Source organism: Elephas maximus, chromosome 7 (genome assembly GCF_024166365.1).
Source record: "Elephas maximus indicus isolate mEleMax1 chromosome 7, mEleMax1 primary haplotype, whole genome shotgun sequence".
NCBI lineage: Eukaryota > Metazoa > Chordata > Mammalia > Proboscidea > Elephantidae > Elephas > Elephas maximus.
The window spans coordinates 123,953,207-123,975,189 of NC_064825.1; the positions used below are offsets into that span (position 1 = coordinate 123,953,207).

General features: G+C 53.0%; 2 protein-coding genes across 3 annotated transcripts; one reads left to right on the forward strand and one right to left on the reverse strand.

Annotated features, from left to right (window-relative positions):
- Nucleotides 1-5,751: 5,751 nt before the first annotated feature.
- CCDC86 (coiled-coil domain containing 86) lies at nt 5,752-15,350 on the forward strand. The gene is made up of 4 exons (XM_049892118.1): nt 5,752-6,689; nt 11,535-11,664; nt 13,097-13,171; nt 13,331-15,350. Exons 1-4 carry the CDS (start codon nt 5,815-5,817, stop codon nt 13,448-13,450), a joined length of 1,200 nt encoding a protein of 399 aa, XP_049748075.1. The 5' UTR covers nt 5,752-5,814; the 3' UTR covers nt 13,451-15,350.
- Nucleotides 15,350-20,259, reverse strand: PTGDR2 (prostaglandin D2 receptor 2). Of its 2 annotated transcripts, none has more exons than XM_049892120.1 (2): nt 20,165-20,259; nt 15,350-17,079 (listed from the first exon to the last, which is right to left on the reverse strand). In XM_049892120.1, exon 2 carries the CDS (start codon nt 17,068-17,070, stop codon nt 15,874-15,876), a length of 1,197 nt encoding a protein of 398 aa, XP_049748077.1. In that variant the 5' UTR covers nt 17,071-17,079; nt 20,165-20,259; the 3' UTR covers nt 15,350-15,873. The 2 variants fall into 2 exon arrangements, with proteins under 2 accessions (XP_049748077.1, XP_049748076.1); XM_049892119.1 differs by lacking the exon at nt 20,165-20,259 and adding an exon at nt 18,222-18,260.
- Nucleotides 20,260-21,983: the final 1,724 nt, after the last annotated feature.

Here is a 21,983-nt window from a genome sequence, read left to right on the forward strand (position 1 = left end):
GCTTCAGATGACCATCCTATCCCCGAGGGTTGTAATGAGGGTACATTCACTCGTTCAACAAATAGTTATCAAGCACAGCCATGCACCAAGGCCTGGGCCCTGGCAATCACCCTCATGGAGCTGGTGTTCAGGGGATTCAAGACGGTGAATGCGAGCACCCAGGGGAGTCAGTGCTCAGTGCGTGCTGCTGCTGACACCCTTTCCCTGTCCGTCTCTGATCCTTGATGCTGAACAGGGGACTGTGGGGACACAGGCCCCTACCATCTGGGGACTGTCAAACCCTCAAACTGCAGCACTCTGGGCTTGGCAGAGAATCCATGGCTCAGAGAAGAGACACCTGGGTCCATCTGTGGAGCTCAGTTTCCTGCAGCCCGCAGATCTCACATACGTAAATAAATAAGCCAGTACCACTATTCAGCAAACTTAGCCTCGCATGTACATACAGAGCCACCTCCCAGTGCCACAGACCAGGCTCTGTGTGAGGGACAAGCAAGTCCTCAAGGCAGTCAAGCAGGAGGCTCAGAACCATAATTCCAGTTCATCAACAAGCTAGCTGTGTGACTCTGGGCAAGTGCCTCAGCCTTTCTGTGCCTCAGCTCCCTCGCCTGGAGAACAGGGAAATTTATGCTCAAGAGTTGTGGCTCTGGAGTCAGACAGCATAGGTTTGGATCCCACCTCCATCACTTATTAGGTGTGTGACCTTTATCAGTGTCCCAGCCTCTCAGAGCCTCAGTTTTTCTTTATCTGTAAAATGGGAGTCAACATCCATGAAAGAAGCAGTCAAGAAATCAAACAACGTGTTGCACTGGGCAAATCAGCTGCAACAGACCTCTTTAAATTTTTAAAAAGCAAAAATGTCACTTTGATGGCTAAGGTGAGCCTGACCGAACCCTTGGTCTTTTCAATTGCCTCAGTGAAAAAGGAACGCCGAGGAAGGATTGGTGCACATGAACTGTGGTTTTGGCGAAGAATGTTGAATATACTGTGGACTGCCAGAAGAATGAACAAATCAGTCTTACAAGAAATACAACCAGAAAGCTCCTGAGAAGTTGGACAGTGAGACTTTGGCTCTCTTACTTTGAACATAGAATCTGGAAAGACCAATGTCTAGAAAAAGACATCACAGTTGGTTGAGGGTCAGCGAAAATGAGGGAAGCCCTCAATAAGATGGATTGACACAGTCGTGGAAACAACGGACTCAAACACATCAACAGTCACAAAGACTGCTCAGGACCTGCCAATGTTTCGTTCTGTTGTACATAAGGCCGTCATGAGTCAAAGCTGACTCAATGATGGCAACTAACAACAACAAAATGGTAGTAATAACAATACTACCACCTGAATGGATAATTTATTTTATAAGGATCAGCACAAAGCTGGTTCCTATGAGGAGGAGGTTAAAGATGTCCCAAATGCCCAGTTTCTCCAAACCGCTGTACCACTCCATCATCTCCAACATCAACTACTCCCCCGCCCCTCAGTACTCTCTCTCCCATCTTTGGGTTCGGTAATTCACTGCAGTGTCTTACAGAACTCACAAACTGTACTTACAGTTAAGTGGTTTATTAGGGAAACAACAGGATACTACTCAGGATTGGGATCAACTTGGAAGTAACAGGAACATCAAGATAGTTTCTTCTGCCACCAGGCCCTGCTGGGGGCCTTCTCGGGCAAGTGTTACACCTCTTAGCTCCATGGATTGGCAAGGCCCAGCGCAGCCATCTCATGCTGATCTCCTGATTCCTGCCATCTCGTGCAGCTCTCTCTCTCTATTTTCCATATTACAGCTCCCTATCTCTGTCTCCGTGTCTCCCTTTAAGCCTAGCGGGATGGCAAAACTGACCAATTCCCTCGTTAGGGTTCCATACGCCTTATTTGCATGGTCCTGCCCCAGAAGGGTGCCATGCACCTTATTTACATTATTAGCAAGCTATCCAATCCCCTTGGTGGGCCACAAGCACCTCATCTGCATAGTCCTACCCAGTCATTTGGTGGGAGTTACGATGACTATGGCTAGAAGGGCCGTAGTAAGTAATTCACTGCACCACACGATCTCATAGGGTTCTTGTGGGAATTAAGTGAGCTTGTAGTGTAGAGCACTTGAAAGAACGCTTTGCTCAATGACTGCTGTTTAGCAGCAGCGGTATACCCTGGAGTTTTCAGACAGTCTGCTTCTGTCTCCTCTGAGACAAGGATTTGAGTGCAAAGAGTCTGTTCAGAAAGATATCCAGCAAGCACATACAAGGGAGGGAGGAAGTGAGAGAGGGAAGGGAAGGAAGCCAATAGAAGGTATATTAGTGACCAGATTGCTTTAGTGGGCCACTGGGGCTCACTCCTGCTGGGATGACTGTAGAGAGCCCCCCTCAACGTCATCCCACCCAAAGACAAGGGATCAAGGATGTCTGCAGTAGGAAGTAAACAGAGTGTAAGGGAAACCAAGCCAACCAGTTGCCCTCCAGCTGACTCCAACCAGGGATGGATTACCCAGTAAGCAAAGTACACACAGGCTCACTTGTGCTTACCTACCAATCTGTAGTACACAATTTCACCTGTTTTTCACCACATCTGTGGTAAAAACACAATTAAGCCCGTGCTTACTTGCTTACTGGAAGCCCATGCATATCTTGCTTACTGGTTAATCTGCCCCAATTCCAACTCGCAGCAACCCAATGTGTGCGGACTAGAACTGTACTCATAGGGTTTTCACGGCTGTGACCTTTCAGAAACAGATCACCAGGACTTTCTTCTGCAGTGCCTCTGAGTGGGTTCGAACCGCCAACCTTTGTGTTAGTAGACGAGTTTGCCCCACCCAAGTACTCCTAGTATAAGGAAAGAGGGTCCTAGTAGTGAATGCCACACCAAGCTTCTCTGAAAAATTCCCGAGTCTTCCATGGGCCTCTGTGCAGCATGTATAATGACAAGATGAGCTCAGGTGGGCAACAGAGGGTTCTGGGCCAGAGTGAGTTTGATTAAGCACCTCCAGGCATTATTTGAGGGACACACCACCCTGGCGGGGACCTGAGATTACCCTCTGAAGCATTTTAAGCAGGGCTGGGATCTGATCCAAATTGGCATTTCAGAGCGATCCCTGCAGCAGAGGCAGGAGTCCAGGGAAGAGGGAGAGATGAGAGGCTGGTGGAGTCAGTCCCCTGGGAGCCCTGGTAATGCCTGCTGTGCCTGGCTCTGGGTGTCAGGCCATTCCGGTCTCCAGCCAGGATCAAGGAGGTTAAGGAGCTGATGGAGCTGCTCTTCTGAGAGCTGGGGGCTGGGAGAGACAGGTGAGGAGGTGTCTCAACTTGGGAGCTGAACTGGCCGAAAGCACCCTGCAAGACTTCCTGGGCTCAGGAGCTAGAGGGCCCTGAGCCTCGTGCACAGACCCTCTGAGAGGGGCCAGGGAGGCAGGGACTGCCAACTGACCCGTGGTTACAGCCCAGAGCACAATTGCTTCTGACAACATGAAGGGACAAGGCAGAAGCCCTTAGTGACTTGAGCTGAACTCAGCAGGATGCATTTTGGAGGCTGTATGGGTCCTGCTGAGGGGTGAGAAGCATTAAAGCATTCTCTATCCACTTTTCCACCCTCCAGGAACCTTTGCTTGGGTCTTCCTCCTCCACACTTCTTCCCTGATCAGTAGTCCTCCTACCCTTGACACTCTGGGCCCCCATCTGCTCCAGAGGCAGCAGCGACTCAGTGGGCAAGGACCGTGCTCAATGTGTGACTGTCTGCCCTGGCATTCCTCCTCTGCCTCCGAGGCTTCTCGACAACTTCCTGAGCCCTGGCATGACCCCTCAGATGTAGAAACAGTGGTTCTAAAAGAAGCCCCTGGAACATGGGACAGAAACCCTGGCATCCCTGGTGGCTGCTCCCAGGTATTTCCAAAAATACCACTGCAGAAGAGCTGGGGTACAGTTGGGCCACTTTCGAGACGTTCTTCCCAAGAAAACGAGTGTCATAAGTAGTGCTGGATTACCTAGTAAGCAAGGTAAACAAGGGTTTACTTGTGCCTACTTACTAATCTGTAGTGAACAGTTTCATATTTTTTCACCACATCAAATAATCTGCTCCTAGGTATGGCTGGCACCCGTCTCTCTCCCAACCTTACAGCACCTCCCTACAGAATCAAAGCCTCTTTTCAAATGTACAATCCCTGATAGCAACAGAGTACCTAGTAAACAAGGTAAGCACAAGCTTACTTGTGCTTACTTAGTAATCCGTAATGAACAAAGATGTGGTGAAACCATGTTAAATTGTTCACTACAGATTACTAGGTAAGCACAGCTAAGCCTATGCTTACCTGTGCTTACCGGGTAATCCACCCGTTTGCTAGTAAATCAAAGCCCTCTTCTGTGTGTCACACAAAGGGGCACCTGAGAAAAATCTTCACTTGGCAGTGGGGGCACACAGAAAAAAACACTTGCCACTAGTGAGGGCCCCAGTGTAAACTGAGTACATTTACAGGTGATTGCCGAAAAGCAAGTGTGAGCACGGTAGAAAGGCCCAGGTGTCAGATGTACACCCAGGGGCAAAACCAGTCCGTGCAGCTGGCCAAGGGTCCAGAAGAGCCCAGGACAAAGGTACCTCAACTTCATTCATAACTGCTGTGGAAAAGGGAGAGCCATAGATTCTATACTTGAGCAAGGAATCTGAACATGAAGGCAAGGATGTGTGCGAATATCTAACACACAACTTAAGACTTAGAGACTTCCCACCTCCAGGGCCCCCAAACAACGTTCCCTCTGAGAGTTAAGCTCAGCGCCCATCGGCCATAAATGAAATTCTAATACATGCTACACCGTGGATGAACCTTGACGACGTTATGCTGAGCAAAGTCAGTCAGTCACAAAAGGGCAAATACTGTATGATCCCACTTACATGAAACATCTAGAATAGCCAAGTGTATAGAGATCAACGTTTATTAGTGGCTACTGGGGCTGCGGGAGGCGGGGTGCGGGGAGGGAGGAGACAAGGCACTGGGGACACTGAGCTTCTTGGGAAAATCCGGAATGGCGATGGCTGAACAATATCATGAACACATTTAATGCCACTGAATTGTGCGTGTAAAGACTGGTGAAATGGCAAATGTTTTGTTACCTACATGTTTACCAAATAAAAAGAAGAAGAAAAAAGAGTACTCCGACCGGATCGTTCTAAAAAAAAAATGCACTAAACTAGCGCAGGATCCGTGTTACAAATGAGAAAACTGAAGCTCAAAGACGGTAGGACCAACCCCCCCCCCCCCACCCCGCGCTGCAGTTTCCATCCAGCTTTGTCTACCGGCACCCCGGGCCTTTTTTCCCAACCTTCTTCTCTCTCGGGGAAACCCTGGTGACATAGTGGTTAAGTGCTACGGTCGCTAACGGAGACGTCGGCAGTTCAAATCCGCCAGGCACTCCGTGGAAACTCTACAGGGCAGTTCTACTCTGTCCTATAGGGTCGCTATGAGTCGGAATCTACTCGTCGGCAGTGGCTTCTCTCTCGGAAATGAGTTCCCCACCGTTTCCCTGCCTGCACGCTCCCCTTTCCCAGGAAGTCTAGCGCGTAACTGTGTCTGCGGAAAAGGCAACCGCTAGTCCCTGGGAAAAGTCGCACACCAAATGGACCAAGCTGCACTGCGCATGCGCCTGATACAGCCAGCGCTCCCGCCCCGGGCCGTCAGTCCCGCCTCTCCGCCCCTCACCAACATGGCCGCCCAGCTAATAGCCCTTCCTGACCGGCAATGACGTAAGGCTCCTGACGTCATAGGAGGGCGCCGGTAGTGCAAGAGCCGGCGGAGGCAGCACGTGGGCTCCGATTTGGAAACTTTCTGGCTGGGCAATGGATACGCCGGTAAGGCGCAGCCGGAGGCTGGGAGGACTAAAGCCTGAATCCCCAGCGAGCCCCTCCTCAGTTTTGCGGGCGCGACGGGCCCTTGTGGAGTTCGAGTCAAACCCAGAGGAAACGAAGGAGCCCGGGTCCCCTCGGAGTCCTCCCAGACAGCCGGGCCTGGGATCCCCTCAACATCAGCAAGAGACAAGCCCGGGATCACTCAGTCTCCGACAGGATGTAGAACTAGGGTCTCCTCAAAGGCTGCCAGAGCCAGGCTCAGGGTCCCCCCACTGTCAGCAAGACCCAGGCCTGGAGTCACCTCGAAGACAGCCGGAGTCGAGCCCTAAATCCCCCCTACGTCAGCCGAAGCCATGTGAGGAGTCAAAGTTCTCCCAGTGCCAGGGAGAACTGGACCCGGAGTTATCCAAGAGTAAGGAGGAGCCGGGCCCGGGGTCCCCCCAACGTCAGCCAGAGCCTGGGGCGGACGCACCAACACCCTTCCGGAGCCAGACTGGACCCGACTTGGAGTTGGCCCAGAGTAAGGAGGAGCAGGCCCCTGAATCTCCCCGACATCACCTGCAGCCGGGCCTAGGATCACCAGAGCCGTTCCGCGGCCAGCAAGCGACTGGTCCGGAGCCCTCGCAGCCACTACAGGAGCTGACACCTCAGTCACCCGGCTCCCCCCGGGGTCCGCATGATCCCAGTAAGCCGACCCTGGCTGGGGAGACGGTGCCAGGCGGCGTCGGGGCAAAGAAGCGAAGAGGTTCTTCAGCCCAGGCCCCAGCGTCCAAAATGCTGAAGAAGGAGGTGGAGGAGGTTCCGATGATGATCCCGAAGGGGAAGCCCAAGTCAGGGCGGGTGTGGAAGGATCGCTCCAAGAAGAGGTGAAGTGGGCACAGGGTGTGCAGGCTGGGGTCTTCTGTGGTGTTGGGACTCCTCCTTTGCCCCGGTGCAGCCTGGGCTTTAGGAGGAGGAGACAGCCCCAGGGTTGGAGAGAGCTCACATTAGTGGGGGTGTCACACAAACGGGTCGCTATAATCAGAATATTGCGAAATGCTCTGGGATCCTGGGAGGGTGAGGCCATGACCTAGAGGTTATTTCTGTGATGCCTTTCCTCAGGGGCCCTATGGCCCCCTCCTATAGCACCTCATTTGTGTATTCATTCAGAAGGCATTCTCTCTAGTGAGGGAAACAGAAGCAAGAAAACCAGCCATCACTTTATAAAGCTGTGAGGTCTTCACCCGCTGTTGTTTGTTATAGTTATTTGACTTTATGAAAAAAATTACTACAGAACATTGATTATATAGGACCCTGTTACTGTTGTTAGCTGCCATGGAGTTAGTTGCCCAACTCATGGCAAGCTGTGCACAACAGGGCAAAATGCTGCCTGGTCCTGTGCCATCCATATGATTAGGTGCACATCTGACGATGTGATCCGTAGGATTTTCACTGGCTGATTTTTGGAAGTAGGTTCCCAGGCCTTTCTTCCCAGGCTGTCGTAGTCTGAAAGCTCTGCTGCAACCTGTTCAGTATCATGGCAACAGATCAAAGCCTCCACTGACAGACAGGTGGTGTCTGCACATGAAGTGCATTGGCCAGGAACCGAACCCAGATCTTCCACATGGGAGGTGAGAATTCTACCACTGTACTAAGCACTTTAGTAGGGATTGGCCAGAATAAGGGCCTTTTAAACAGCAGGAAGAGCATGCATCACATTTAATCTGCAGATCAGCCCCATGAAGCAGGTATTATTATTACCCACCTTTTACATATGAGGAAATGAGGCTTGGGGAGGCTAAAGGAGTGGTAGAAGCAGAACCGAAGCACACATCAAATTCCAAAGCTTGTGTGTGAAACCTCTTTACCCATTCCCTGTAGACCCATCTTGAATTGTACTGAAGCCTCCTTAAGGGCAGCCACAAGGTCTTCTTTGTCTCCTTTTTAACGGCATAGTGAGTGCTCAAAAAGCGCATGTTGAATGAAGGAATGAAGAGGCTTATCTGAAGAAGGAAGAGTTTACACTGCCTGGAACGAGCTCATTTCCCATGTTAGCTAATGGGAAACACCAGCAGTCAGGAATGCATTGCTGTGGAACTATGGGGGAAGGAGAGAGTGTTTAAGGAAGAGGCGTTATAATACTTCTTGAGTGCCAGCTGTGCCAAGCTTTCTGCTGGGCTCTTTGCAGACATCATTTGTTGAACTCCCATAATCCTGTTGTTAGGTGCCATCGAGTTGATTCCAACCCATAGCAACCCCTTGTCATAGAGTAGAGCTGCCCCATAGGGTTTTCTTGGCTCTAATCTTTACAGAAGCAGAAGTCTTTCTCCTGCTGACCTTCTGCTGGGTGGGTTTGAACCACCAACATTTCAATTAGCAGCCAAGCACTTTACTATGCCACCAGGGTGCCTTACCCAATCTTTAACCCGAAAGCAAACCTAGTGCTGTCAATTCCAATTCATAGTGACCTGTTGTTAGGTGTCTTCGAGTTGTGTCCGACACACAGTGACCCTGTGAACAACAGAACAAAACACTGTCCAGTCCTGGACCATCCTCACAGTCATTGTTATGCTTGAGCCCATTGTTGCAGCCACTGTGTCAGTCCGTCTCGTTAAAAGTCGTCTTCTTTTTCACTGACCTGTCTATTTTACCAAGTGTCTTAGTTATCTAGTACTGCTGTAACAGAAATACCACAAGTGGATGGCTTCAACAAACAGAAGTTTATTCTTTCGTAGTCGGTAGGCTAGAAGTCCAAATTCAGAGCAGCAGCTCCAAGGGAAGGCTTTCTCTGTCGGCTCTGGGGGAAGGTCCTTGTCATCAGTCTTCCCTGATCAAGGGGTTTCTAGGTGCAGGGAGCCCGGGTCCAAAGGACGCACTATTCTCCTGGTTCTTGTTTCTTGGTGATACGAGGTCCCCCTGTCTCTCTGCTCGGTTCTCTCTTTTATATCTCAAAAGAGATTGACTTAAGACACAGCCTAATTGAGTCCTGCCTCATTAATGTAACTGCCAATAATCCCACCTCATTAGCATCATAGAGATAGGATTTATAATACATAGGAAAATCACATCAGATGACAAAATTGTAGACATTTACACAATACTGGGAATCATGGCCTAGTCAAGTTGACAGATATTGGGGGGGGACACAATTCAATCCATGACAACAAGCATGATGTCCTCCAGGGACTGGTCCCTCCTGATAACACGTCCAGAGTACATGAAACAGAGTCTCACCATCCTTGCTTCTAAGGAGCTTTCTGGCTGTACTTCTTCCAAGACAGATTTATTCATTTTTCTGGCAGGGCATAGTATATTGAATATTCTTTGCCAGCAACATAATTCAAAGGCATCAATTCTTTTTCAGTCTTCCATATTCATTGTCCAGCTTTCACATGCATTTATGGGGCAATTGAAAGCACCATGGCTTGAGTCAGGCACACCTTAGTCCTTAAAGTGACACCTCTGCTTTTTAACACTTTAAAGAGGTCTTTTGCAGCACATTCGCCCAATGCAGTACGTTGATTTCTCAACCGCAGCTTCCAGGGGTATTGATTGTGGATCCAAGTAAAATGAAATCTTTTACAACTTCAGTATTTTCTCTGTTTATCTTGATGTTGCTTATTGGTCCAGTTGTGAGGATTTTTGTTTTATGTTGAGATGTAATCCATACTGAAGGCTGTAGTCTTTGATCTTCATCAGTAAGTGCTTCACGTCTTTATCACTTTCAGCAAGCAAGGTTGTGTCATCTGCATAACACAGGTTAATGAGTCTTCCACCAATCCTGATGCCCTGTTCTTCTTCATATAGTCCAGCTTCTTGGATTATTGGCTCAGCATATAGATTGAATAGCGACCCTATAGGACAGTGTAGAACTGCCCCCATGGGGTTTCCAAGGTTGTAATCTTTATGGAAGAAGACTACCACATGTTTCTCCCACAGAGCAGCTGGTGGGTTTGAACAACTGACCTTTCAGTTAGCAGCCGAGTTCTTAACCACTGTACCACCCAGGGCTCCCATAATACATCAGCCATTGCTCGTGAGTGCCTGCGGTACAGGCCCCATGCTGAGTACCTTCCTTACAATGCCTTTAATTCTCACAACAATCCAGGGAGGAGCCATCAACCCCATGTTAAACCAGCGGCCTTTGCATCGGTTCCGACTCATAGCAACCCCATGTGACATAGTAGAACTGCCCCCATAGGGTTTGCTAGACTAAAATCTTTAGGAAAGCAGATCACTACATCTTTCTCCCATGCAACCGTTAGTAGGTTATCATCGGGCCCTTGGGGATGGGGAGAATGCTCCGTGGGGAGCTTGCTGGGGTCAAAGAGGCAGACAGAGCTGCAGGGAAGGGCAGAACCAGGCTGGGGTCAAGGGTTGGGCTCTGTGTGCCTGCCTCCAGCCAGATTCCCAGGCCCAGAGCACGAAGTGGAGAAGGCGGCTCAGAAGGGAGTATTGACCCTTCCCAGTGGGTGGCAGTGGGTGCTACCCAGCCTGTACCAAGGCATCCAGAGGCCGGGGCAGGGCCAGCAGACTCGCTGGGGCAGTCAGGGCTCCACGGAATGGGCGTGGATGAACAGGAGCTCTTTTGGAAGTCACAAAATTGGTGGGAGGAGTGGAAAGGCCACTAGGAGGGGATCTGCTGAAGAGACCTGGGGGTTTAAACAGGAGAAAATAAGTCCTGTGGGACACCCAAACAAGCTCGTTCAGGTGAGAACAGAAAGAACATAGACCAGTAGATGGAGGCCACCAAGAGACAGTGTTTTTATTTTATTATGGAAATGTTCAAACATACAGAAAAGGAGAGAAAATTGAGTGAACGCCCATATTCCCATCGGAGTCTCTGGGTAGCACTAACGGTTAAGCACTCAGCTACTAACCGAAAGGTTGGCAGTTCAAACCCACCAAAGGCACCTCAGAAGAAAGGCCTGGCAGTCTGCTTCTGAAGGGTCACAGCCATGAAAACCCTATGGAGCAGTTCTACTCTGCACACGTGGGGTTGCCAGGAGTCGGAGTCAACTGGATGACAACTGATGACAGCAACAGATTCATCTTGGCCCTCAGCATCCCCCCCCGCCAGAGTATTTTAATACACGTCTTAAAAATATCATTTTACTGATAAAATGCTTATCAGGCCCGTGCGGTGTGCATCTTAATAGAAACAATCTCATTTCTTCTATACCTACATGCTGGTATCACTCTTAAGGAATTCAAGAATTCGTTGCTAGCCCTAACGCCCACTGTATTTTCACATCTCCCCAGCTGGGGAAACAGATTCTCAGTCCTTGGGGAGAGCTCCGAGCATCCCTGCTATTCTATAGGGAGTGAGTGCCCCGTCTCCAGAGGCATTCACGCACAGGGCAGACTCCACTTGCAGAAGCAGCAGAGCTTTGCAGGAGAGGCTGGGGGGTTTGGGCTCGCAGACACAGGTTCAAGTCCAGACTGCCACCTGGGGACAAGGTGACCTTGGGCAAGGTATTTAACCTTAGTTTGCTCCTCTGTAAATGTCAAGAACAAGAGTATCCACCTCAGGCACAAAAACAGTTGAGAAATGGTAGGGGTGTATCCCGCCCAAGTTTCTGCAGCCCCTGGAGCATCAGGGTTGACTGCCAGGTAAGCAGGCAGTTCGGGAAGGTGGTTCTCACTGGGTTCTGGAGAGGAAGACTCAGGCCAGAGCTCAGAGGGGCAAGGGTTTCCACAGACCCTGTGAGCAGCCCGCTCTTCCCCTCCAGGTTCTCCCAGATGGTTCAGGACAAGCCTCTGCGTACATCCTGGCAGCGGAAGATGAAGGAGCGGCAGGAGAGGAAGCTGGCTAAGGACTTTGCCCGGCACCTGGAGGAGGAGAAGGAGAGGCGCCGGCAGGTGAGGGGCCAGCTCTGGGGTGCCGAGGCTGGAGCTCCAGGGGCTGAGCTGATGCCTGCTGAAACAAGGGGAAGGGGGGCTCAGAGATGTGCCCAAGAGGAGCCTGGCTTGGTCAAGAGCCATTCTTCTACCTGAGGGCCCGTAGGGCACCTGGCCAGAAGCAGAAATGCAATCTGAGAGCATGGGGGTAGGGATGCCCGGTGAGGTAGCCTGGGCCTGAGGAGGCCCAGGGACAGGGAGGAGGCCTGGGAGTGGAGACTGGGGATGTGTCCGCCAGGTGCTGGCACCAGAGTGGGGATGCCCAGGAAGAAGCCCTGGCAGTCCTCGCAGGGGATGGGAGCTGTCTGTGAGACAGGGATCAAGGTCCCTTTCCTTAGCACCTGCTCGGGCAGGAAGGCGTACAGATTGGAAAGATGCATCCCCAGTATTGTTGCTGTCATTCTCCAAGAAGCACAGACATCAGCAAAGTGACAGCCCCACACCTTCCACCGACTATCACCAACTCCTATCCCAGGGCCAAGAATGCCCCTTAGAGTTTCACACCCAGCATCTTCAGTCTTCACGCAGCCCCTGTCAAGGGCCGCAGCCTCACCCACATGGGCCAGGGACTGGTGGGAGAGAAGGCAATGCCCTGCAGGCCGCCTGCAGAGAGCAACCGGTGGCAGTGGTGGTGATCAAGGTCTGCCTCCCGGGACCTCAGCCAGTGACCCTAGGACCACAGGGGGAGTGCAGGATCAGGGGTCAGACACCTCGTCCCTGGCCTCACCACTGGCACTCCATCATTCGTCCCTCCTTCAAGTCACCCTGCTTGGCCTGTGGCCGAGGCTGTATGGACGGGGTGACCGCCACTGTATTCTGAGGCCTTATCTCACTTCCTGTGTGGCCCTGCACCCTCTTGAGCAAGATGGAGCCTTCTTCTCATCGTCCTTCCCAGAGGTGCCCTGCCCAGCCCCCTACCCAGAACTTCCCCTGATCCAGGGGCCCAGGTCTCACTTCTCCTTCCTCCCCAGGGGCCTAGGCCACGCCTGCTGCCCTGGGTTGCCAATGCCAAGAGGCCCCTGACCATGTGGCACCCTGGAGGAGGGGTCGCGGGGCCACAGGCTGGGTGCACATGGGTTTCCAGGTGGGAAGCCCCCATTTCCTAGCCCATCCAGTCCTGTCCTGAGCTGCCTGCCCAAGAGCCCACCTGCTAGGTGGGGTCAGGAACTTTCCACCGTGGTGAGCCCTGGTGCTGGCTCTCCCCAGAGGTTCCAGGGCCTCTCCCCTTCCCAGGCCTCCACCCACATGGCCAGGAAGAGCCTGGAGCCAGGAGAGAAGGGTCTTTCCCCTCCCCTTCTGGGAATTCCAGTAGCTGTCATTGCTCTGGGGTCTGAGAGACCAAGGCTCCCAAGCTCAACTCTCCTTCCTGTCCTTCCCTGTGTGTCCTGCTCAGGAGAAAAAGCAGCGCCGGGCCGAGAACCTGAGGCGCCGCCTGGAGAATGAGCGGAGGGCAGAGGTTGTCCAAGTGGTGAGTCCTTCCCCCTCCCCGCACTGGGGGCCAGAACCACAGCCAGGCCGGACAGTGCGGTCAGGATATGCCCATCCCCACCCTTGCAGTGCAGTCCCAGGCTCTGCAGGGTGGTCTCCCCTTCCCTACACTAACGTCCTCCCCTCACACCACCCCCAGATCCGAAACCCCGCCAAGCTCAAGCGGGCAAAGAAGAAGCAGCTACGCACCATTGAGAAGCGGGACACCCTGGTCCTGCTGCAGAAGCAGCCACCCCAGCGGCCAGCAGCCAAGAACTGACCACAGAACAGCCTGAGACCTTCCGTGGCCACCCACCGTGTGAGATACAGCCCCCGCCTCAGGCCACTGGTCAGACACCTCTGCTGAGCCTGGCACAGCAACTCTGCAGCTCCAAAATAGGCACCCCACCCCAGATGGGGCTCCTGAGCCTTTGGGGCCTTGTGGACAGGTTTTAGGGGGATAGAGGCCCAGAAAGGGCCTGGTAGAGACTGATGGGGGAAAGAGGTTCAGCTCCCTGTCTTCCTTCTGGTCCTTCTCCAATGTCTTCAAACCAAGAACAGTGAATTCTCCTGGCTTATCACCAAGGTGGTGACCAAGGGTGACTCCCCCAAATGTGTTTGTCCTATTCCTCCCGCCCCAGCTTCCCAAGGGCTGCTTTGGGTACCTCTGCATCCCACTGACCCTGTCAGCCAGCAAGCTCAACACCTCCCCCCTGTCACCTTCAACACTGAAAGTTTAAAATGGGGAGACTGCAGGGAGCAGGGTTTCACTGCAGGACCTTCTTTCCTGTGTCAGGGTCCACAGCAGCCCCCCAGATCCGATTAACTCATGCCTGTCCATCTACAACAAAATTACCGATTGCCCACTGTGAGCAGGCAGAATTCTAGATACGGGGAGTCGGACAAAAGTCCCCACCCTCAAGGCGCTTTCATTCTGACAGAGGAAAACATAATAAACGAGGAAAGTATGTCGTATGTCAGGTGGTGAAAGTGCTGTGCAGTAAGGAAAGTTGGTCAGGGCTGGAGGGGGCATGGGGTGAGGCGTTGAGATGGGATGCCAGCTGTTCAGGTGGCTGAGTGCTAGCTGTGGGCCAGGCACTGCCTAGGGCTAGGACTGGGCAGAAACAAGGAGCTAGCCAGCCCAGCCTTTGGGAACCCCAGCCTGGGGGTGGCAGAAGGGGCATGAGACCCAGATGCTGAGGGAGACCAGTGTTTCTCATCCTAGCTGTTCCACTAATGCTCCACCCACCCAGCGTTTGCAGGCCAGTCCTGGGGATGCAGAGCTGAAAACTGGCCATCTCTGTCCCCAAGTCCACAGTGGGTCGAGGAAATACATACTAGACAAAAGTTATGGTGCAATGGGAAGTACAGTGCTAGAAGGAGGTGCCAGGTACCCTCTCATCTACAAGCTGGGAGCCACGGCTGCCCTTCCCAGGGCCTATGTGGTTGGCTGGTGGGCGCTGCAAAGATCTTGCAATTCCCAGCTTTGCCCAGAGGGCACCCCACAAAACACCAGGCCTGCACAAGGCTCAGGATAGGAGTTAGTTAGCTAGAAGTGCCACGGACTGAGGTCTCAGAGGCTGCAGTGAGCATCCTAGCACTGAAGACAGAAGACCTTCAGCAGCAGCCCATCAGACTGATTGCCCAGTGTTTCACAAACATTTAACCAAGGTACCCTGTGTTGTTTCTGCTATATAAACGCTCTGGGCAGTACTGAGTGAGAAAATCGAAACCAGGGCCCCAGGGCAGCTACTAGCATAAGTACCTTGGATAAGCCAAAGGGTGTTCTTTCGCTTCCCAAGTATGTATTGAGCATCTAATGGTTGGAGGTTAGAGTGCAGACTTCCTCATCAGCCATGAAACTAGGCAAGTTACTTAATCTCCCTGTGCCTCTGTTTCCTCCTCTGTAAAAACTGGGACCAATAGTACCTGCCTCCTAAGAGGATACCGAAAACAAACCACACCTGTTGCCCTAGTCAGTTCTGACTCTCAGTGACCCTACAGGACACAGCAGAACTGCCCCATAGGGTTTCCAAGGAGCGAGCGGCTAGTGGATTCGAACTGACGACCTTTCAGTTAGTGGCCGAACGCTTAACCACTGGTGCCACCAGGGCTCCAAGAGTGGGATAAAGCTCAATAAATGTTGACTGAAGTGAAGGTTAGACTGGAACCGGATTTCTGAGATCTCACTTTTCTACTCCAAAAATACATTAGTGGTCGAATATAAAAATAACTTCTCCCCAGTCATGTGGAAGCATTGAACTCCAGGGAACTGCATCCCAGTGCCCTTGGGTGTCCACTGTCCTCGTTTGAAAGGTGTTATGATTTTAACCCAGTGTTACTCCAAGCGCGGTCCACAGACCAGCTGTCCTGACCTCCCGGGGGCAGCTAGTTAGAAACGCAGAATCTCAGCACCCCTCCGCCCCAGCCCCAGGTAAATCCGAGTCTGCACTTTAACCGGCTGGTAGCCGTGCGTGCATCAAATCGAAGTTCTTGAAGCGCTGCGGTAACTTGCTTTGTTTCTTCCTGCATCGTCTGGTGCGCTTTAAAATGCAGATTCCTGGGTCGTGTCCTTCCAACTACCTATTAGGGTCACTGAGGCTGGGGCCGGGACAGCTGCATCTAAATCGCGTACGCTCACGAGGCCTTTGCGCACGGTGCGGGCTGCTAGCTCCGCCGTCCGGGGAGAATCGGAGCGTCCTCCTAGCGGGAAGCGATGCCGGGCTCCGGGCTCAGCGGGCCCCGCTCCTCCAGGGAGCACACTCGGCCCCGGGGCGGGGACGCGCCGCGCTCGCCCCTCAGGCAGCCAAGGAGGCGCGCGGGCCTGATTTGGGACAGGCGACGGGGACCCGGCGAAGACTCAGCAGAGGAGGCGCGGCGGCGGCGGCTACTGCCGGTGCCGCCCAGCTCGCTGTCGTCCACCAGCACGCTCTCCAGCACGCTACGCAGCGAGCGCCGCAGCTTGCGCAGCACGTCGGGGCAGGTGAGCACGTAGAGCAGCGGGTTGACCACGCTGTTGATGAAGGCCAGGCTGGTGACGAAGGGCAACCCGCGCCCCACGAGCGGCCGCAGCGACGCGTCGGCGTGCGCGCGCGCCTCCAGCAGGCTGAAGACGTGGTAGGGACCCCAGCAGAGCGCGAAGGCCGCCACCACGGCGGCCACCAGGCGCACGAAGCGGCTGGACCGCCTTTGGCCGCGGTGGCGCAGCTGCACGCTCACGGCCGCGTGGCTCGAGGCGATTATGGCCAGCGGCACCAGGAAGGCCAGCAGGAACTTGCTGACGGCCAGGGCCGCTTGGCGCGAGTTGCACGTGGCGTTGCGGTCAGACCCCGGATTCAGGAGCAGCACATTGTAGTAGCACATGATGCGCCCGTCCCGCCTTGGGATGGTGTCCCGGAACACGAAGTAGGGCACAGTGTTGAGCACAGCCAGGGCCCAGAGCCCCAGGCAGACCCTGTGGGCCGCGGCCACCGTGCGGTGGTTCTGCGCCCACACGGGCCGGACCACCTGCAGGCAGCGGTCCAGGCTGATGGCGCTGAGCAGGAAGCCGCTGGCGAACATGTTGAGGAAGAAGATGGAGGAGTGCAGCTTGCAGAAGGTGGTGCCCAGCTCCCATGAGTGGCCCACGGCCAGGAAGTAGGTGAAGAAGGGCAGGGAGGCGGTGGCCAGCAGGTCGGACAGCGCCAGGTGTAGCACCCACGTGGTGACCACTGTCTGGCGCATGCGGCAGCCCACCACGAAGAGGATGAGTCCGTTCTCCACCAGGCCCAGCAGGCTGGCCAGGCCGTGCAGCAGCACCGACGCGTGGTCCATGTAGCGGATGCTGGAGTTCCTGTGGCTTTGGAGCTGGCTCATCTGCTCCAGGAGGGGGCAGAGCAGCTTCGTGGCATTGGTCGCCATCGCAGGACTCTGCAGCGGGGAGAAGGAGGGGCTGAGGTTGGCAGTGCAGGGCAACCTGAGAGAGGGCTGGGCTGGGAGCCAGGAGAGACGTATCTGCCCTATGCACCTTACAGATGAGCCGGTGGGGGATCAGTGAAGCTGAGCAAAGGCAGTGAGTTGGGGGCTGACATCCCAGCACCACCTCCTGCCCACTGTGCAACCTTGGGCAGGCATTTCACCTTCTGATCCTGTCTCCTCGTGGGTAGCATGGGTTGAGTCATAGCAGTGCCTAGCTCATTAGGGTTCTTGGGAGAATTAATGAGTTAATATATAAAAAAGGAACACTGGTGGCACAGCAGTTAAAGCGCTCGGCTGTTAAAGAGAAGGTCAGGGATTTGAACCCATCAGCTGCTCCAAGGGGAAAGATGTGACAGCCTGTTCCATAAAGATTACAGACTAGGAAGCCCTATGGGGCAGTTCTACTCTGTCCTGTAAGGTTGCGATGAATCAGAACTGACTCGCCAGTGACGGGTATAATATATAATAAACATTTAGAACAGGGCCTGGCACATATTAGCAAAAAAGAAAAAACTAAGCCCATTGCCAGCTAGTTGATTCTGACTCATGGCGACCCCATGTATTACAGAGCAGAACTGTACTCCATAGGGTTTTCTCAAAGTAGATCAGCAGGCCTTTCTTCCCTGGTGCCACTGGGTGGGTTCAAACCACCAACCTGTAGGTTAGTTGTTGTTAGGTGCTGTCGAGTCGATTTCCACTCATCGCAACCCCAAGTCACAGAGTAGAACTGCCCCATAGGGTTTTCTAGGCTGAGCAGATCTCCAGGTCTTTATCTTTTGAAGCCACTGCCAACCTTTCAGTTGGCAGCCTAGCGCTTGGTGGTCCCGCCGCCAGGGCTTAGCAGTTGAGCACAAACCATTGGGTGCTAATACATGTCAATGTGCTTACCATTAAGCAACTAGCTCACGCGCACAAAGGAGAGATAGGAAGGAGATTAACCATGCAGGACTTTTCCCAATGCCCGGAGCCCTGGGAGATGAGCAAGACTCATGATAAGGGAAAGAAGGGTTCGGCTAGACTAGGGGATGGGGGGGAGGGGAGGATTCTATGCCTTTAGGGGTGCCACCCCTCCCCCCAACACCCCTAGACCTTACATCTCTGCAGCTCCTCTCTGCGGCCCCTGGCTCCCACAATGCTAGCTGGCCCGGTGTGTTAGCTGCACAGGGTGGAGCCGGCCTCTCCTCTCATAGCTGGAGAGGAAATAGATAAGAACAGGGCGAGGGCTGGGCAGGAGGAACTGCCAGATTGGGCCTCTCCTCTGCCCAGAGTTAGCCATAGCTGCCCTGCCTGCCCCATCTGACAAGGGGCCAGGAAGCCCACCCCTGTTCATTCATTTATTCACTCTCTCATTCAAAGCATACATTTGTTGAGCAATTACTCTGGGTAGGTGCTGGAGAAGCCCTCTAGTGGGCGTGCAGGCACCCCGGACCTGCATGCGCACAGCCTCACTTAGAACCAGAGAGACCACTGGACCTAAACTGGTTGAGTTCAGTGAGGGCTGAGGAAATCAGGGTGGGGGCTCCCTGTAGGAGGTAGGGGATGGACAGCAGGGATGGGAACGAAGATTGCCCTGGGCACCCAGGACGCAGCAGGGACTGTGGTAGGTCCTTTACGTAGGCTCCAGGAAGAAGGTGCTTGTACTGCTCTCTACCCCCATTTTACGGATGAAGAAACTGATACTCAAGAGTTTAACTTGCTCAGAGCCATCCAAACAAAACAAGCATGTAGAAGAGCAACAGTTATGGGACGGTTCTACTCTGTCCTACAGGGTCGCTATGAGTCGGAACCAACTCTACGGCAATGGAGTTTGGTTTTGGATTTTTGTGGGGTTTTTTGTGCTCTTTCCTCTGCTCAAAACAAGAGAGGATGGAGGAGGAGGGAAGAAGAGGGGTGGGTCTTCAGTACTGGTCTTTCCAGAGCATACACTGTTGGCCCCAGAACCCAACCAATGCCGTCGAGTCGATTCCGACTCATAGCGACCCTACAGGAGAGAGTAGAACCATCCCACAGAGTTTCCAAGGAGCGCCTACACTGATGGCCAGGATAAGGAAATCCTCACCTTTCCAGAGACCACAGTCCTTTCTAGGGTGGGCTCCTAAGATATCAAGTCAGAATTTTCCTGGCAGGTGAGCCCATCGGAGCTGGCAGTCTGAAGGTAGATTGGAGGGGAGCATTTGGGCCTATGTGCCCCAAGAGTGGTCACACTTCCTATGCTTTAGAGTTTGCAGAGCAATTTCACTCATAATAACCTTACGAGAGCTCATTTTTCAGATGGGGAAACTGAGGTTTGGAAAGGCACAACCGCTTGCCCCGTGTTCCCCAGCTGCAGGGGTGGAATTAGACTCCACTCCCAGCAGACAGGTGAGTGCCAACCCCTCTCTGCACCTGTATTCCCACATCCGATGGGGGTACTCAGCACGGTCCTGCCCTGTCCTGTAGGAACCATCTAACTCAGTCCCTCTGGCTGCATGGAGATGGTCTCCAAACCCCCAGAACTCTCAGGGATCCAGCAGCTAGGGCCCTGCTTCAACAAGGGGCTAGAGTCAGAGACCTGGGTTTGAATCCCAGCCCCTCTGCTCCGTGGCACTTGAACTTGGGTCATTTACCCTAACTAAGCCTGTGGTTGGAAACCCTGGTGGCATAGCGGTTAAGTGCTACGGCTGCTAACCAAAGGGTCAGCAGTTCAAATTCGCCAGGTACTCCTTGGAAACTCTATGGGGATGTTCTACTCTCTCCTATAGGGTCGCTATGAGTCGGAATCGACTCCACGGCACTGGGTAAGCCTGTTCTATAATCCACCCACCCAGATTGCTTGTAAATATTGAAAGGGAAGGCTTAATGGTCCACCATTGTGCCTGGGATCTAGCTAATGCCTAAGATAATGTCATCATGTTTCCTCCTCCAGGCAGCAGGTCCCCTCCAGTCTTTGGTAAACTCAACCCTCTGCCAGTCCCTTTCTCCCGGTAAAACTGTGACTTCTCCCTGTGTGCCCTGAGAGGACCAAGACTGCCCACCCCTGGGCTACATCCTTCCTTACCTGAGCACCAAGGGAGTGCTGGGTTCCAGCCCACCAGCTGTCAGCTCCCAAAGCCACAGGACTGCAGACACAGGGCAGAGGCCAGGGAGTAAGGCTGAGGAAGGAAGTCGCTGTCAGCCAGAGTGCGTGTGTGCCTGTGTGTGTGTGTGTGTGTGTGCGTGCGCGCACTCGTGCACACGTGAGGAGGTGGGGGGAAAGGCGGGGACAGCCAGAGAGTTAGTTGTCACTCTGGCGTTCAGATAAAGTTAATCTCCATCAATGGGGAAGGGAGATAGTCTCGGGTAGCCCTGCCCACCACACTCTCCCTTCATGAAGGGACTTTGCAGAAGACCAGGGGTCGGTACAAGCGATAGGTGTGTGTGTGCGCAAGAAAGTGTGAGCCCAAGTATGTGTAGGGGTGACCAGTGTGTAAGTGGTGTGCATGAGCTAGAAGATGTCCATCCGTCCACTGTCCCTGTGCCATCCTCTTCTGACCTCATAATCCTCAGAGGAGAAATTCCCACACTCTTCCGAGGCCCCTGGGCAGTGTGGGCACCTGTCCACGAGGGACCCCGAGGAAGGCAGGGGGGCGGTGGGAAGAATGCAGAAGACCCGGCTGCTAGTCCTGCCTTTGCACCCCAGGTGGGTGGCAAGTGACTGCCCTTTGCTGAGCATCTGTGATTGGGAGCAATAACGTCATCCTCACAGACTATGACGAGGGTTATTGAAAGTCCCCAGCACACAGTAGGTGCTCAGTAAGAACCAGCTTCTTTCCCCTCCGGGGGAAAAAATCAGAGTGGGCTGTAGGGCCAGGTCTATACAGCTTTTCTTTAAAATGGGCTCAGACCCCTGGGATACGAGGCGATTGAGCTGTATGTTTGCATTTACTTGTTCTCTAACTCTTTACTCTGTTTGCTAACCAAGCTTCCTGAGCTCAGGGACCTTCAGTCTTTACATCTGCAGCACCTGGTAGATACTCAATAAAAATATGTTAAGAACTCAATACCTCCATGTCGGAACAAGGGCATCCCTGGTATTGACATCACAAGAATCTTCCATTTAGGCATAGGCTTGATACAAGGCCTGGCATGTCATAAACTCCTTTTTTTTTTTTTTTTAATTTTATTGTACTTTAAGTGAAAGTTTACAAATCAAGTCAGTCTCTCACACAAAAACCCATATACACCTTGCTACACACTCCCAATTACTCTCCCCCTAATGAGACAGCCCGCTCTCCCCTCCACTCTCTCTTTTCGTGTCCTTTTCGCCAGCTTCTAACCCCCTCCACCCTCTCAACTCCCCTCCAGGCAGGAGATGCCAACATAGTCTCAAGTGTCCACCTGATCCAAGAAGCTCACTCCTCACCAGCATCTCTCTCCAACCCATCGTCCAGTCCAATCCATGTCTGAAGAGTTGGCTTTGGGAATGGCTCCTGTCCTAGGCCAGCAGAAGGTCTGGGGGCCATGACCACCGGGATCCTTCTAGTCTCAGTCAGACCATTAAGTCTGGTCTTTTTATGAGAATTTGGGGTCTGCATCCCACTGCTCTCCGGCTCCCTCAGGGGTTCTCTGTTGTGTTCCCTGTCAGGGCAGTCATCGGTTGTAGCCGGCCACCATCTAGTTCTCCTGGTCTCAGGATCATGTGGTCGCTGGTTCATGTGGCCCTTTCTGGCATGTCATAAACTCTTACTGAGAGACTGCTGTTATATGGGAAGAATGAATAACATGTTATGACTGGGTGATGGGGATAATATTTTATTAACGGGAGTCAGTGGATAATTTATAAGCTGGTTCCCATGAAGTGGGACTTAAAGATGTCCCAAATGTCCAACTTTTCCAAA